The sequence below is a fragment of the Oncorhynchus mykiss genome, chromosome 16 (genome assembly GCF_013265735.2).
Source record: "Oncorhynchus mykiss isolate Arlee chromosome 16, USDA_OmykA_1.1, whole genome shotgun sequence".
NCBI lineage: Eukaryota > Metazoa > Chordata > Actinopteri > Salmoniformes > Salmonidae > Oncorhynchus > Oncorhynchus mykiss.
The window spans coordinates 50,779,756-50,796,812 of record NC_048580.1 but is presented as its reverse complement, the minus strand read 5'-3'; the positions used below and the strand labels follow the sequence as shown (position 1 = coordinate 50,796,812).

Here is a 17,057-nt window from a genome sequence, read left to right as displayed (position 1 = left end):
GTTTAATCTCTCCTATATGCGTGTTTATTTACAAGTAATAAATCTGCAAAATAGGAAAGAGCAGAATATTTACACGAGCGTGAAACAGCCAACCTTTCACAGTTGCTTCAAATCTGAAACTCTTAAAAAGGTATCAGAATTCAGAAAGTATTACAACTCTTTAGTTTCTATTTCCTCTTAAATCTGTGTCTAGATATTTTTTATGTTTGATCCTTTTACTTTGAAAAAAGGAACTGCTTTCCAATATGCCAAAACAAACCAAACGAGGGAATCAGGAGGACAGGGATAGAAGTTGTTCAGTGGCAAAGGGGGAAACCTGTGACAGTGTTATGAGTGGGCATGGTCAGGTGGTGGATTGTGGGTAATGGAGGGGTCATACAGGGTTGTGGGAAGGGGAGGGGGAGCTGACAAGGCACTATGTGCAAAGTGAAAGCTCTGTGTTCATCAAACAGCATCTGGATCGCTCCCTCTGGCTTTCCTTTCTGTCTTCCACCCAACTCGCAATGGCAGACAGACACAACCACAAAAGATAAGGAGAGACTACTTCAAAGCAGTTCTGTCGAGAAGCCCCTTTCTTTTCATCTTTACACAACAAGTGGCATAGTAAAATGAAATAACAACACAAAACATAACATGAGAGACCAACTGCCCCAGTACTTACAATATAACTTGTTTGATACTCTATAGAGTAACGTTACAGATTACCACATTAATCCATAATCCCGCCAAGATGCTGATCATGATCATCCAAAAATCTTCCACGTAAATAACAGAGGAGCAAAAGGACATCAAAGCAAGAGAACCTCCTGGAGACTTTGTAACGCCACCAGCTGTTTTACAATCGCAGTCATCAAAGCCTAGCTTGTGTGGCGGGAGGGAGGCAGCACACACAAACATTTTCCCATCCACTAAACAAATAAGGGAGGCTAATGTGCACAATCAGGTAATAAAATATGCTTAACAGAAGAACAGTGACGGAGCAGAACCATCACAAATCATCATAAATAGGGTGAAGAAACAGAAAAGTGGTCAAGTCAATGCTGAATCTGCACTACGAGAGGCCTTCTCTTGGTATGGGAAAAACCAGTAACCAGCAGATAACCCTGTTTAAGTTGAATTTCATAAACTACTCCATACGCCCTGCTCTCAGATATCAAGTAAAGAGTACAATACATACATACAGTCCAGCCTTTTGTGTTCGGTTGGGAGGGAAGGGAGGGATTGGTGGAAGGGTGGGGTGTACCGTATAGGAGCACCTTTATTGAGTTGCCAGCACTAGGACAGGACTGAGATGGAGAGTAGAGACTAGAGGGAGTTGATATTGGAGAATGACCAAGAGAGAAGGATGGAAGAGTCCTACAGCACACTAAGATGAATAAAAAATATCCATATCTTTTCTGAAATGTCTAACCAAATATATCATGTGTTGTTGAGACCTGCTCCCATTTCAAACTGAACAATTATAAATAAATAAACTGAGGAAATGCTTTTCATTTTCATTAAATCCCACCATCTTTGCTGAAGCCTGATGTAGGATAGCTGGATGGACAGATGGCCCAAGGTTATATATCACAACTCTAGCCTGTGTGATCCACACGGCTCTCACCGGAGAACTGACCTAAATATTTCAGAGGTTTCTCAAACATTTATCTGGTGTGTTTTTCCTCCGTATCTCCTTTACTCTCAGAGGACATTGACCGAAGGGGAATCGATGCAACATATTAAAGGGAGACAATACATTTCACAAAGGTATCCGGTTTCTGAGGAAACAAAAACCACCTGGCAGTTAGAAAACACACAAAGATTCAGCTACATTTCATTATCTTGTCACATCACAGATGTTTGCATTTCAAAATATTTGTCGCCGTTTTCTTATCTTCACAGCAGACTAAAAAACGAAGAAAAGAGAATTCTGAATGTTCACCTTCCTTGGTGCTTCAGAAGTCCTCTTTTCTCTTTTGAATGACGATCGTCACAGATGCCGCTACAGAACATGAGGGAAACCCTGGGAGAGTCTACTCTGCTCGCACAACCAATGTTTGTTTTCTGCAGAGTACAAAGAAAACAACTCACAACTTTCACCACACCAAAAACAAAAATTAAACCATCTTCTCAATTGCAATAAAATAGAACTGTTGAATGTTGAATTCACTGGAGTGACAATGCTTGCTCTCACGACGGGCTAAAATCAGGAGGGATTATTCTTCACTCAAAGCTTTAGCTAAAAACTCCTCTCATCTTTGTCTGCAAACCTCTACCTCAGTGTCCGCCATGACAGTCTGTAGGATAGTCTAACAGTGATCTATCTGAGGGAAGGGGACAGTGGGAAAACTTCAGGAAGGCTTTGAAAGGGTAGTGGGTGAATTAAACCTTTGCTACATTTAACATGGTGCTAAGCCCAATGAATCCTTCTGTGGAGTCTGACTTTTGTGGTACAGCAGAGTCCATAATATCACAGTACTTTAAGCCATGTTACTTGCCTCCCAAAAAACCTTGAGGTCCCAGAACAAAAGTAATGTAACTTTGCTGTGGTCCGGAGCCTGTGCACAGAGGCGAGCAAGGTGGAGGATACAACCAAGAGGGCTGCTCATTCAGGTGCTGTGAATGTGAGGTTGTCGGCTAACACAGGAGGCTGTTTTTCTCTGAGTTGTACAAAAAAACAAAAAAACAAGCCTTTGGTTTTTCTAAAAGCCACAATAGCACTGGTTGTATTAAATACAGGAATAAAAGAGTAATTTCCAGTACCATTAAAACAAATGTTCTCCCAGGACAGGAAAGGCTCCAAGACCTATCGATTTGTTGACTTGCTTCTACAATTTTTTTGTCATTTAAATTTATTATTTTTTTTTTTTAAACTTTACTCTCACCTTCAGTCACTAGGCATGACAACATTTGAATCATAACACATTTTATCAACAACATTTAAATAAAACATGGCACAGGACAAGGTTTCATAGTTCAGTCTTTGAAATATCAAATCCTTTTCTTTCAAAGTATTTTGTACATTAAAATGGAAATTGACTATTTTCATGTTTTTCTTTAAAAATGAAGTTGTATTTATATATCTATATATCTATATTTATATCCTCTTCTTTTGATGTAGCTTTTTTGTAAATTGTGCAAATTCAGCAGTAACACAAGTGGCACACCAACGGAGAGAGTAGGCAGTTGTTAAACACAAGACCAACAACTAAATCAACCAAATAGAAATAAAATGGATCGGAAAATCAAACTGCCGTCCATGAACGTTGATGAAGTCTCTGATGATAGACTGCTGACACGTCAGAAGCGTCCATGGGGGGGGGCCTTTATAAATGAAGTCCTTTCTCCATAGCTCCCCTTATATATATATATATATATATATATGTATCTCCTGGCTTCTTTAGCCAGCTGCTTCACAGTCCCTGTCCTGTAGGTGGGTAGATAATCAACACGGAAGACAAACTGAAACCAGTGATGAAGACCGCGATGATAAGACACTTTCTCGGGGCGACAGACGGACGTTTAGTGTTTATAAATGAGGGGTTGTTTGGATGGGCCGGGGCCCAGGCCTAACTCTGGTGGGTCTCCAGTGTACTGCTTGTGTCCTTGCAGTCCTTACGCGTTGTGTTGGGGTTAGGAGCTGGGGTCAGTGAGAGAAGGCCTAGCTGCTACCCTCTCCGACCCTCAGTGGCGGGCCGTTCCTCAGCTGGCCAAGGCCATGGTATCGATGACCTGCTCCAGCTTACTGCGCAGTCTTTGCCTGCGAGACTGTTCGTCCTTCTGCAGCGCAGACAGGATCTGGGGAGAGACAAGGGAGGAGAGAAGGAGAAAGAAGGGAGGAAAGAGGGAGAAAGAAGAGAAGGAGAGAGGGAGATTAGTCAATAGATCAGCAGGGTGGACCACCGACAGAGAAAGTCTATCAGAAAATCTGTAAGTCTGTGTAAAGTCTCTCAGAACATCTGTCAGTTTTTAAACAGCTGTTGAAGCAAACGTGTTGTGATGGTGGCATGAGTGTGCTATAAGACTTGTATGTAGAAGCATGCAAACAGTTGAAATGTTTCCCTACAAACACCATCCAGCTGTTTACTCATGAATGTTGGCGAAATATACGAGGAAACAGAGGCAAAATGACATCCATAGTTTACCTCTGTATGGAAAGTTGAATGTCTACTACATGACATTGCATAGAAGAAGATGTTCAGGAAACAGGCGGTTGACGATGGAAGCTGCGAGGGGAGCTGTATGTACTATGGCATTATGGGAACTGGAGGAGGTGCTGGTGGGTCCATTAGTGATAGGTAGCTGTGTACTAGATGTTAGGGACTCATGCAGGAGAATGCATAATGGCCTGCTAATGCCCCGCGTGTTAGTGCTGCTTTGACGGATGAGGGGGGCGAGAGGAGGACCCTGCAGCCGCCTGCATCTGGATAATAAGCCTTAATGAATTGGAGCGGCTGCTTAAATAGAGGCAGCTGCAGCTGTTGCCTCAGACACAGGAACCAGCACTGCTGAGAGATGAGGGGAGAGGGGGGGGGGGTAGAGATAGGGTCTGATGCTGAGTGGAGATGACTGAATATACCCCCCTCACTTCCACCACCATGCTCTCTCCCCACATGTCCTTTGAAAAGGCAAGCAGAGAGGCTGCCTGAACCTCTCACAGCACACACTCAATGCACTATAACCAACAAGGTAGGAAGAATTGTCTGAGCAGACAGACAGACATTGTTTACGTGTTTTTGAAGGCCACGGCAGACACTCTCTTAGAGTGAGTACAGTACAGTAGCTATCCTAGCACTGCCTCCCTCCCTCGCTGGCTGGCTGTCTGTCCTAATGGCTGGGAGCGGATGGAGCGGATAGAGTGGAGGGAGCTTCTGCTTCTCATTATCTCTCCAGTTCCACAGCCCAGTCTCCGTGAGTCACTGACTTTAGCCCTTTCCAGGCTCTGCTCAGCTCTCTGAGAATTAGCACTCAGTGTACAGTCTCATTCACATCTCCTACATGGAGTAGCTACACTATACTGGCTCTGCCTCAATGCATAAGCAACGTTTCAAGAATGATTAGTCAGTCTATTTTGGTGGGGAAATAAATGAATGCACATGGAATATAGTGTGTTAATGAACTCCCCGGAAGGATAGCACATGGGAGAATGAATAAAACACATAAATCCAATGTGGTCCATTAGTTCCATAATATGTACTTTAATTACTTAAATAGCTGCATGCATTTATGGATGTATACTCAGTTATCTTCTAATTGAATCAGAATGCCCACATTCCATTCATCATGAAAACTAGAAGGCACATACAAATGGTCTCACCCCTGTGTCAACATACAGAACCAATGGCTATTCTACTCTGATTTCGTCATGCTGTGACTAATATACATTTATAAAATACATTAGATATCTATACTATTAAACTATTATAATGTCTACGATTAATATCTTCGTAATATACCGGTGACTCACCTCATCTTTGTACTTGACGATATAGGAGTAGATCTCATGCAGGGCACTCATGCTGTTGAACTGGCTGAGGTGCAGCCGGGACTGTTCAGCCAGGTAGGCACTCATGTCCTGGTCACTGATGGCCGGCATACGGGAGATGTCGGAGTAGTACCTGCAGGACAGGAGGGGAGCAGAGAGGGAAGGGGGTTAGCGCCCTAGACTGGAGAGGACACCTCTTTAGTTGTGTATGTGAAGGACTGCGATGAAAAAGCCAAGGCCTCAATCAAGTACTTGTCAACAACCTTCATCTAATCTAATTTCACCAACTGTTAAAACGCTGGGTGCATACTATGTCTTTCGGAAATGGAAGCATTGAAATGGACAATCTTACAAACTAGAAGGCAGTTGAGCTCTCTGTCATTCATACCTCTCCACCCAGTTCTTGTAGTTGGGGATATCCTTGGCGTAGAGCAGCTTGTTGGAGGGCGAGTCTTTGCCCAGCTTGTGTTCTGACGTGGAGCAGGAGTCCATGAAGGTCTGGGCCACCACAGACAGACAGGCGTCTGTGATGCTGTTCTTATGGATGTCAAACACAAACTGAGGGTTCTTGATCACGTTCACCCAGAACCGCAGAGGAAGACTGGGACGGGAGAGTTATCATGAGAAGATGGATGCCATCAACCAAATACACACATAGTGAAGAAACAGCCAAGCAAACCATTGCTATTTGTCCTATAATGTGTCTCACCAATTGCTCTTCCAGGTGTGCCGTACGTCTGAGTCTGATATGGAGTGTTTGTCGGCCTGCTCGTCCAGGAAGTCAAACATGTACTTGATGGCGAGAGGCAGGGCGCTGCCGCGGTGGGCCGTGCTGAAGATGGTCTCAAACAGGTCGTCCACAAACTTCTGCAACGTACCCTGAGGACAGTAGGGATGAGAGGAGCGATTCATTTCCCCCATTAAGGGGGAGTGGCTGTGGAGAGGACGCTACATTCTGCTCTTCCAAGATCAAAGTGCTGAGACAAGCTAGCTTACCAGACAGACCTATGTTTGCTATTTGAATTCCATTCGCTTCTCTGAATCATGCGCCACAAAACACTCCATCCCACAACAAATGACTAGTCTCCTGCTATTTCCCCCGCTTTATATTTATCTATCTTTTCTGACCACAAAATAGGCTTGTAAAAAGCGTCTCATTTCCATGTCCCCCCCCCCCCCCCCCCCTACAATTAGGAGCAAAACAATGAGCTCTGAGGCAGCTAGAGGAGAGGGGCAGGCAGGCAGGCAGACCCGTTAACAGGGAATTGGCTGAGGGACCCCAGAAGAATACTGCAATAGAGGCTGAGCTGTTTACATTTTAGTCATTTAGCAGTGACAAGCACATCAAGGGACTACCGAAGAAGATGGTTCCCCCAGGAAAAACTCTTGACATATGGAGAGCATTACAATGACTTCCTCAACATTCAGATGTTAAAGTTGACCTACATCAGCAGTACTTGTTATTTATGTAGGTGTGGTCTGGTGTCTATGTAATCTTACCTTGGTGGCGAGCAGACGGGTCAGATAGATCTCAGAGACCATCTTGCTGCCGCGGTCGCCCTCGCGCTGGTCAGAGTGGTCGTGGTTCTTGACCAGGTGCCACAGCTTGGTACCACTCTCCAGGTCAGGGGTGATCATGGGAGTGCGGGAGCGCAGACTGTCTGGACTGCTGGCTGTTCGCAACATGCTCTCTGGACGAAGGCAAGAGAGCGATAGGAACATCAGGACAAAGACAAGGCCATCAGAACAGAACACCAGTCTGATTCCCTGGTTTCATGCAGGCCCCCAGTGTCCGGTCTGGAGTGTGAAGACACAAGCTCGGCTGGTCGGCTACTCCGTAGCAACTTAGCGGTGCCAAAGGGTCTGGTCTTGCCTAGAAAGCCTATGTAAATTACAACCCAATTCAGCAATATGGAACGTTTCTATAGAGTTTTCTATAGGAATACGTAGATGACGTCAGAGCTATCACTATCTACTGGTTTTAATGTTGATGGTTCCATGTGCTATTGTGTTGTGCGAACTTCCAACTCTGACACAGGTGTTAAAATCACGCATTTCAGGTCAAAGCGCTGTGCATAGCATACAAACATAAAAGAGAAAACAAACATATTTAGTCTGGTGAAGGAATGGCTCTATGGGCTGTCTATATCTGGCCGTCATCCAGCCAGAACAAAGACTGTGCCAGCGTGAGGAGCAGAGTATCAGTCTGTCTGTCACAAGGTCACAACCCATAATCCACTGGGACCTGACCTCAGAGATGGAGAGAACATTTTAATGAGCAAGACAACAGATCCCTGTAGCCTCTCCTATTGTAAAAACTCCTTTTGTACGTCAGAGAGGTGGATGGATGGTGAGAAAAATGATTAGGCCTCAACTAAGGAGCGAGGAGAGATGGCTAACTCATTACGCTCAATTGGCGGACTATAAATAATTAGCAAAGTGGGGAAGAAAAATGGCGTGCCTCGTCTTCATTGTGCCAGGGCCAAGAGAGGAGATAGGATAGAGAATCTGCTTTCTGTCTTATCTTCTTCAGCATGTTTTTACACCAGCCCTTCCATCTCCATCTCTCCTCTCCTCTCCTCTTCTCTTCTAATCTCCCCTCCTCTCCCCACCCCACCCCTCCCCTCCCCTCCCCTCCCCAGCCCAAATGACCCATAATGTTAGAGTGGTGGATATAATAGAAAACCATACACAATAGCAATATCCTCCCTTCCTGTGGTACTGTATGAGTCAGGCTGTACAGGCTCCATTGTGTGAGTTTCTGTCTCCCCCCACTCGTGTCCTCCCGGGGGCCGCCTGCCTCCATGCACTGCTACATTATTAATGGTGTGAGTGTCAAACTTCATTACGGGAGACCAAAAAGATGCCCATCTGCCATGTTCCTTATCAGCTAGCCTGCTGCAGTGGCAGCCAGAAAGGGAGGGAGGGACGCTGCATGGAGAGGAGGTAGGGTGGCCAGAATGCAGGTGTATGGAGGGAGGGATGAGAGGACGGAGGAAGAAATTCATTCTGCCTGAATGATAGAGTGACACTGGGGCCTTCTGAGTGTCTGAGCGCAGGGAGATCACGCTGGCGTTCAGGGTGAGAGGATGAGGGAAGTGAAGCTCAGAGACTGAATGACACAGAGAGATGGTGCTGGAGACACTGCTAAACTAATGTGTGTCAGTGCTTCTTGGTTTGTTGTCTCTTATGGGGCATAAGAGCACTGACCTGAATATAGCCAATTCAATCTACAGAGATCTTGGCCTGTATTCACAAAGTGTCTCAGAGTAGCAATACGTTTTGCCTTGTAAATCATAATGGATAACAGGGGGGACCTGATCCTAGATCAGCATTCATACTCGGAGACACTTTGTAAATATGGGCCCTGTGGTATTTAAACAGCGAACCAGAGACTAACTCCTGCTACACGTATTTTTAGTGGAGGTGTTAAAACCAGTGATGAAACTAAAGGAAAACGGAACCAGTGTGACTAAGACTGGTCTCCGTGCCAATGACTTTGTCAACCCCCAGTATCAGCTTGTTCACACCAGAACATTCTCTCCACTGTAGCCACTCTACCAGCAGACAATACTACTGTACTCCTACCTCTATTGGACATTCATCATGAGCCTGCTACTACTACTGCTGCTGCTGCTGTTGCTACTGCTGCTTGAGTGCCTGTAAATTTCATGACAATCATGTTCTTTGGCTTCTGGGGGAGAGTGGTGGATGTTTACCTCTGCTCTTACAACAGACAGGGCTTGGCTATCCTCTCTGTGGACTAACAAACCAGCCTGGCTTTCACTGGCCTGTCAACGTTGCTATCGTAACCCCTTAACACACAGACACACTTGAGGAGAGAGAGAGAAGGGAAAACAACAACAAAGGTGAAAGCCCTCAGGCTTTTGCCAGAGAGCTGGTTACACTGTTGTGGTACACAGCTGAGGCTGTGTTCAGAGGTGTGTCTGTGTTAGCTATTGGTCTTCAGTCTCTGGCAGGAGGAGTGAGGTGTCTGATGTAATGCCTGTTATTTCCTAGATGGTGGAAATACCTCTGAAATGGCGTAGGCTCGATAGTGGTGGATTTATGGTTCTCTCTATTCACAGAGGCTGAGTCAAATCTAGCTTACTATCAACAAAGTCATACAGAGGGCGAAAGACAGAGATTGAGAGAGAGATTGAGAGAAAAAGAAAGGAGAAAGAGAGACTCACCATATCTGCTGAGAGACTTGGTGAAGGTAGAGGAGTTGGATATGTTGTATGCTGAGTTCTGCTTTGGTACCAGAGCGATCACTGAGCCGTCCGTCACCTACAAGGATTGAAAAACAAAGGGCTGTCTTGTAAACATCGTCCTGTCAATCACTCCATGCACTGTCTGTTTGCATAGATAAAACCACACCATGGCAACCCCAGCCCTCTGCTCTCACCTGATAGTGGGCCAGTGTGTTGAGGCGTTTCCAGTCGTTATCGATCTTGGTGGTGACATCCTCATCCTGAAGGATGATTCTGGCCATCCTGCCCTGACGCCACTCTGTGAAGAGAAGATGAGGATGAGACCGGAGACAGGCAGGCAGGTGCACCCCCCCCCCCCCCCGACACACAGTAAACACAAACACACACGGTCACTAAACACTGGTGTTCTTACCCAGGTCCATGTCCCCAGCCTTGGGTCTCTGGGAGTAGGGGCTGCCCTTGTACACTGCATCCAGCAGCTTCTCCTTCACCTGGGTGATGGTGTCACAGTTCAGCCCCTTCACCGTCACCTCCGAGGCATTCTCATTCTCCGGGTTCATACAGTGGAGAGTCTGCCAGGGGAGGGAGGGGAATTAGGTTCAGCTTAGTTAAATAAGTTGTCATTTGCAGGTATTTGAATCACATTCTCAAGCACTAATTAGGATCACTGAGGTAGCGACAGATCCTACCGACCTTATACTGCCTTCTCAAAGGTAAATCACACATTTGATCAAATATCCTTATTGTCCTATAAAATATTTATATTTGACAGCACTCACCAGGGTCTTGTAGTCAATCTGCTGTCTGATGAGCTTGTCCTCACTGAGTGAGTAGCGCGCCTCTCCTGTGATGGAGTCTATAGGCCCCTTCTCCATCTGCTGCTTCATAGCACAGTACAGCATGAACAGAGGCTCCCCAGCACACTCCTGGAGACACAGGGACACAGACCATCAGCGACAGGTATGGGCTGAAGCTTGGGACCAGTGGCCTTTAGGATTCTGCTTCAACAATGCAATTGCTTAACCACGTGCATCTATACTGAGTGGACAAAACATTAAGAACACCTTCCTAATATTGAGTTGCACCCCCCCCCATTGCCCTCTGAACAGCCTCAATTCATTGGGGCATGGACTACAAGGTGTCAAAAGCATTCCAAAGGAATACTGGTCCATGTTGACTCCAATGCTTTCCACAGTTGTGTCAAGTTGGCTGGATGTCCCTTGGGTGGTGGACCATTCTTGATACACATGGTGAACTGTTGAGCGTGAAAAACCCAGCAGCGTTGCAGTTCTTGACACAAACCGTTGAGCCTGGCACCTACTACTATACCCTGTTCAAAGGCACTTAAATATTTTATAATGCCCATTCACCCTCTGAATGGCACACACACACAATCCATGTCTCAAGGCTTAAAAATCCTTCTTTAACCTGTCTCCTCCACTTCATCTACACTGACTGAAGTGGATTTAACAGGTGACATCAATAAGGGATCATAGCTTTCACCTGGCCAGTCTATGTCATGGAAAGAGCAGGTGTTCCTAATGCTTTGTACACTCAGTGTATATCTTAACAGGTATGCATATGAACATGAGATTTGTTGCCAATGAGTCAATGCTATTTTCCTGTATCTTCTCACTGGCCTAATCGACAGAGCACTGGGGTGGTCTAATATAAATGTTTCCTGCGTTTGCACTATCCTGGGCACTTGCCAATCAATAGTGTCATTACCCCCAGCTCAGATCCAAGAAAAACTCTTCCCTCTTAAAAAGACAAAGAGTTTAGAGCAGAGTGAGAGAGACGACAGACAGGTGGCGGCTGAGGCTGATACTAATACGAGGTTAATGATTGAGAGGAAGTGCTTAGGAAGCCCTTCACCATGTTAGAAATGCATGGGCTGTAGTCGAGGAGGTGGAGAGATAGCGAGAGATAGAGAGAGAGAGAGAGAGAGAGAGAGAGAGAGAGAGAGAGAGAGAGAGAGAGAGAGAGAGAGATTTTGTAAGTGTAATGTTTACTTTTAATTTTTATTGTTGATTTCACTTTTGTTTATTATCTATTTCACTTGCTTTGGCAATGTAAACATACGTTTCCCATACCAATAAAGCCCTTAAATTGAATTGAAAGAGAGCGAGAGAGAGCGAGAGAAAGAGATCTAAGTGCTTGATAGGCATAGCATTTATCTCTCCCACTTTAAAACACACTCAGAACTCCTTACCCTCTCACCCTCTCTCCACCATTTATCAGCAATCAAAAAGTTGATATCTTTCAAGGTGAGAAATACGCACATGCATAAGTATCCAGATTTCTCTATTAAGGTTTATATCAAATGTAAGTGATTTGCATTTATTTTAGCTTTTTATGAAAGTACAGACTCATTTTATGAAAGTACAGAATTGAATCATGGTTGGAGGAAACATGGAAAAGTAATGCTGCTTTAAATGTTGACAAACTTGTTATCCCACTTAAGTAGGAGAAAATGCCCTTTGAAAGAATTTGGTGAGATTTTTACACTTCCTAGAGAGATCTTCTTTGTTACCACCCATTCAGCATCATTCATACCCTCTCAAGCCTTAGCCCCTCCCCACCCACACATGTAAACACGTGAGTCAGCATGGTATTGTTCTCCAGAAAGTAGTCTCTACTTAAACCCAGCTAAATTCAAGGCAGCGATATTTGTGCGAGCTGTAGCAACACTTTTGCAGTTGTCCAAATATATATTTTTCCAAATATCCGCAGTAGCAAAGATGATCTATATACTAACCAGGAAAGTTTCTTCTCCGCAAAGAGTTTGATTCTGAGTACCTCCCTGACGATTTCTAGAATGCAAACACATTCTAACCATTCTGATTGGTCCCAGAAACCGATGGGTTGGGCCAGAGCCAGAACACACCTGGGTAAAGCTGCGTTTAGAAAATTCATAATTGGCATTGATAGGATGATTGGTTAGAGATGATCCAATCGCTGATTACTTTGTTTTGTACAACACCCCTCAGCACCACAAACAACGATGATGGCTGTCTCAGACTGAGTATGTAGCGAACATAAAGCAACGGAATAATTTAGTTTGAGTCGTCAAATTAAATGAAATTAAATCCAATTTTATTTGTCACATGCGCCGAATACAACAGCTGTAGAGACCTTAACGTGAAATGCTTACTTAACCAACACGCAGTTCAAGAAATAAGAGTTAAGAAAATATTGACTAAATAAACAAACAAACAAAAAATAACACAATAAATTAACAATAGCGAGGCTATATACAGAGGGTACCGGTACCAAGCGGGGGTACAGGTTAGTCGAGGTACTTTGTACATGTAGTTGGTGGTGAAGTGACTATGCATAGATAATAAACAGCGAGTGTGTAAAAACGAAGGGAGGGGGGGGGGTGTCAATGTAAATAGTCTGGGTGGCCATTTGATTAATTGTTCATCAGTCTTATGGCTTGAGGGTAGAAGCTGTTAAGGAGACTTTTGGACCTAGACTTGGCTCTCCGGTACCACTTGCTGTGCAGTAGCAGGGAGAACAGTCTATGACTTGGGTGACTGGAGTCTTTGACAATTCTTGGGGCCTTCCTCTGACACCGCCGAGTATATAAGTCCTGGATGGCACGAAGCTTGACCCCAGTGATTTACTGGGCAGTACACACTATCCTCTGTAGCACCATACAGTCAGATGCCGAGCAGTTGCCATACCAGGCGGTGATGCAACCGGTCATGATGCTCTCGATGGTGCAGCTGTAGATCTTTTTGAGGATCTGGGGACCCATGCCAAGTCTACTGAGGGGAAAAGGTGTTGTCGTGCCCTCTTCACAACTATCTTGGTGTGTTTGGTCCATGATAGTTCGTTGGTGATGTGGACACCAAGGAACTTGAAACTCTCGACCCGCTCCACTTCAGCTCTGTCGATGTTATTGGAGGACTGTTCGGCCCGCCTTTCCTGTAGTCCTCGATCAGCTCCTTTGTCTTGCTCACATTGAGGGAGAGGTTATTGTCCTGGCACCACACTACCAGGTCTCTGACCTCCTCCCTATAGGCTGTCTCATCGTTGTTGGTGATCAGACAAGGAGCCTGAAGCTTCCCACTGGGCATAAACTGGTTGAATCAACATTGTTTCCATGTCATTTAAACAAAGAAAAACTATGTGCTGACATTGAATCAACGTGGAAAACTGATTTGATTTTAAAAAAGTTATCAACGTAAGGGAATTTCACCTAAATCCAATGACATGTTGATTTCACATTGAATTCACATTAGTTGACAACCAACCAAATGTAAATCAAAACTAGACGTCGAACTGACGTCTGTGCCCGTGGGTAGTTAACTGTGAGAGAGTGGAGACAGGGGCTAACTAACTGCTAACTGGGAAAGAGGTGGAGACAGGGGCTAGCTAACTGCTAACTGGGAGAGAGGTGGAGACAGGGGCTAGCTAACTGCTAACTGGGAGAGAGGTGGAGACAGGTGCTAGCTAACTGCTAACTGGAAGAGAGGTGGAGACAGGGGCTATCTAACTGCTAACTGGGATAGAGGTGGAGACAGGGGCTAGCTAACTGCTAACTAGGAGAGAGGTGGAGACAGGGGCTAGCTATTTGCTAGAGGTGGAGAATGGAGACAAGAAGCTAGCTAAGTCTCCACCTCCAGTGTCCTCTCCTGATTCCTATGCAGCAGCCCAACTCTCCCTCTCTCTCCCTGCATATGCTGTTAACGTCTTGTTAGCATCTGTGCTAATTAACCAGACAGCTGCTAACGATAGGGAACACGCATACATCACTCCCTAGCCCTCGCTACGACACGGTTGTCTATGAAATTATCTTTATTTCCACCTCCCGGCTTCATTAGGGGGTAATTTTAAACTCTTCCACGAGGGAGCGAGGGAGAGTGAGAAGAGAGTGAAGAGAGGACCAGTCGAACGCCACACCCCCAAAGCTCCTAATGACCGCAGGCAAGAACATGTCTGTCAAATAAACAATAACGTAACAAACGAATGAAATAAAGAGAAACGCCTCTAGTTGGAGCCTGAAACAGACTAAAATACTAATAGCATACTAACCCATAATGAGAAACAGGGAAGGGGGAAAACAAAACGAATTCTAATTGGTAGAAGAGAGAGAGTGGTGGAGTTGCGGGGTTCCTGAAGAGTAGCTACTGTAGCTCATCTGGTCAGAGCGTAGGTGGTTTGATGGTGGACTTACCTTTAGGAACTTGTACAAGAGAAAAGTGAACCAGTTGGTCAGCATCTTCTCAGCAACAGACTCCGTTCTAACAGAGAAATGTAAGGCAAGGCATAAATAAGACATGATAGTTCAATAATCAACTAGAGGAAATTGCAGCTCTACCTCAAAACTAACTAGGAATAAATCTAGTTTTAGTTTTAGACTAATACTTATACTTTCATAAGGGGAAAAAGGTCTTAAAACAAATACTTTATTCTCAAAGCAAACAACCAATCTTCATTAAAAACAGACAATTACCATAATTGGCTAACTTCTCTCGTTAATCATAAACCTGTTGCCTCTACGAACAAAGACCCCTGAAATGTCCCACAGATGAGGAGCAATTAAAATCCACTGTAATTTATTTATATTTATTTATCCTAATATCAAGAGAGGAAACCTAGGCAAACAGTTTCCCCTTTCTCCTCCCCCTACAGTGGCTAGAAAAGCAACTTTCTCTCCTTAATTATCTAGTTAATCTAAATTAAAAGGCGGCACAGGAAGGAGGGGTGATAGGAAGAAAACTTCTACAAAACACCCCTAAAGCGGCAATATGTAACTTTTTGGGCAACCTGACCAAATTCACATAGAAATATGAGTTATAGAAGTGTCATTCTCATTGAAAGCAAGTCTAAGAAGCAGTAGATATGTTTTGTGCGCTATTTCTATACTTTCCGTGCTTAAGTTTAGTTTTTGTGCCTTTTACTTATACTAAAGAGTAACGCTCCCTATACTTTAAACACATTTTTCTGCAAAAGGTGGTTAACTGTTGGGCAAAAAAAGGTGGCTAAACTGTGTTTACTTAAGTTTACCCTCCACTACACCATTGGCTATAATGTTTGAGAGAATATGGAAAAGAAATATGTACTAATGTGTACAGTGCATTCGGAAAGTATTCAGACACCCTTGACTTTTTCCACATTTTGTTACGTTACAGCCTTATTCTAAAATCGATTTAATAGTTTTTTTCGTTCATCAATCTACACACAATCCCCCATAATGACAAAGCAGAAACATTTTTTTAGACATTTTTGCAAAAGTATTCAAAATAAAAATCTGAAATATCACATTATATAAATATTCATATTTTCAGGTCTCTCCAGAGATGCTGGATCTGGTTCAAGTCCGGGCTCTGGCTGGGCCACTCAAGGACATTCAGAGATTTGTTCCGAATCCACTCCTGCATTGTCTTGGCTGTGTGCTTAGGGTCGTTGTCTTGTAGGAAGGTGAACCTTCTCCCCAGTCCGGGGTCCTGAGCGTTCCGGAGCAGGTTTTCATCAAGGATCTCTCTGTACTATGCTCTGCTCATCTTCCCTCAATCCTGACTAGTCTCCCAGTCCCTGACGCTGAAAAACATCCCCACAGCGTGATGCTGCCACCACCATGCTTCACTGTAGGGATGGTGCCAGGTTTCCTCCAGACGTGACGCTTGGCATTCAGTCCAAAGTTCAATCTTGGTTTCAACAAAACAGAGAATCTTGAGTCCTATTGCTGCCTTTTGGCAAACTCCAAGCGGGCTATCATGTGTTTTTTACTTAGGAGTGTCTTCCGTCTGGCCACTCTATCGTAAAGGCCTGATTGGTTGAGTGTTGCAGAGATGGTTGTCCTTCTGGAAGGTTATCCCATCTCCACAGAGGAACTGGAGCTCTGTCAGAGTGACCAAGGCCCTTCTCCCCCGATTGCTCAGTTTGGCCGGGAGGCCAGCTCTAGGAAGAGTCTTTGTGGTTCCGAACTTCTTCCATTTAAGAATGATGGAGGCCACTGTCTTCTTGGGGACCTTCAATGCTGCAGACATTTTTTGGTACCCTTCCCCAGATCTGTGCCTGGACACAATCCTGTCTCTGAATTCTACCGACAATCCCTTTGTCCTCATGACTTGGTTTTGCTCTGACATGCACTGTGGGACTTCATATACACAAGTGTGTGCCTTTCCAAATAATGTCCAATCAATTGAATTTACCACAGGTGGACTCCAATCAAGTTGTATAAACATCTCAAGGATGATCAATAGAAACAGGATGCATCTGAGCTTAATTTCGAGTCTCATAGCAAAGTGTCTGAATACTTATGTAAATAAGGTATTTCTGTTTTTTATTTTTAATACATTTGCAAACAATTCTAAAAACCTGTTTTCGCTTTGTCATTATGGGATATTGTGTGTAGATTGATA

General features: G+C 44.4%; 1 protein-coding gene across 2 annotated transcripts in view; it reads right to left on the bottom strand.

The window, feature by feature from the left end:
* Positions 1–617: 617 nt before the first annotated feature.
* Positions 618–17,057, bottom strand: part of LOC110492210 (plexin-A1) — a 305,959-nt gene continuing 289,519 nt past the window's right edge. The window contains exons 23-32 of one of the 2 annotated variants that reach the window (XM_036947176.1): positions 14,867–14,933; positions 10,461–10,607; positions 10,094–10,253; positions 9,876–9,979; positions 9,661–9,757; positions 6,968–7,158; positions 6,177–6,346; positions 5,856–6,068; positions 5,450–5,600; positions 618–3,780 (exon numbers count right to left, since the gene is read on the bottom strand). In XM_036947176.1, coding sequence (XP_036803071.1) covers positions 3,685–3,780; positions 5,450–5,600; positions 5,856–6,068; positions 6,177–6,346; positions 6,968–7,158; positions 9,661–9,757; positions 9,876–9,979; positions 10,094–10,253; positions 10,461–10,607; positions 14,867–14,933 — 1,396 coding nt within the window. In that variant the 3' untranslated portion in view covers positions 618–3,684. The remainder of the gene's footprint in view (positions 3,781–5,449; positions 5,601–5,855; positions 6,069–6,176; positions 6,347–6,967; positions 7,159–9,660; positions 9,758–9,875; positions 9,980–10,093; positions 10,254–10,460; positions 10,608–14,866; positions 14,934–17,057) is intronic. The other variant, XM_036947177.1, reaches the window with a different exon arrangement.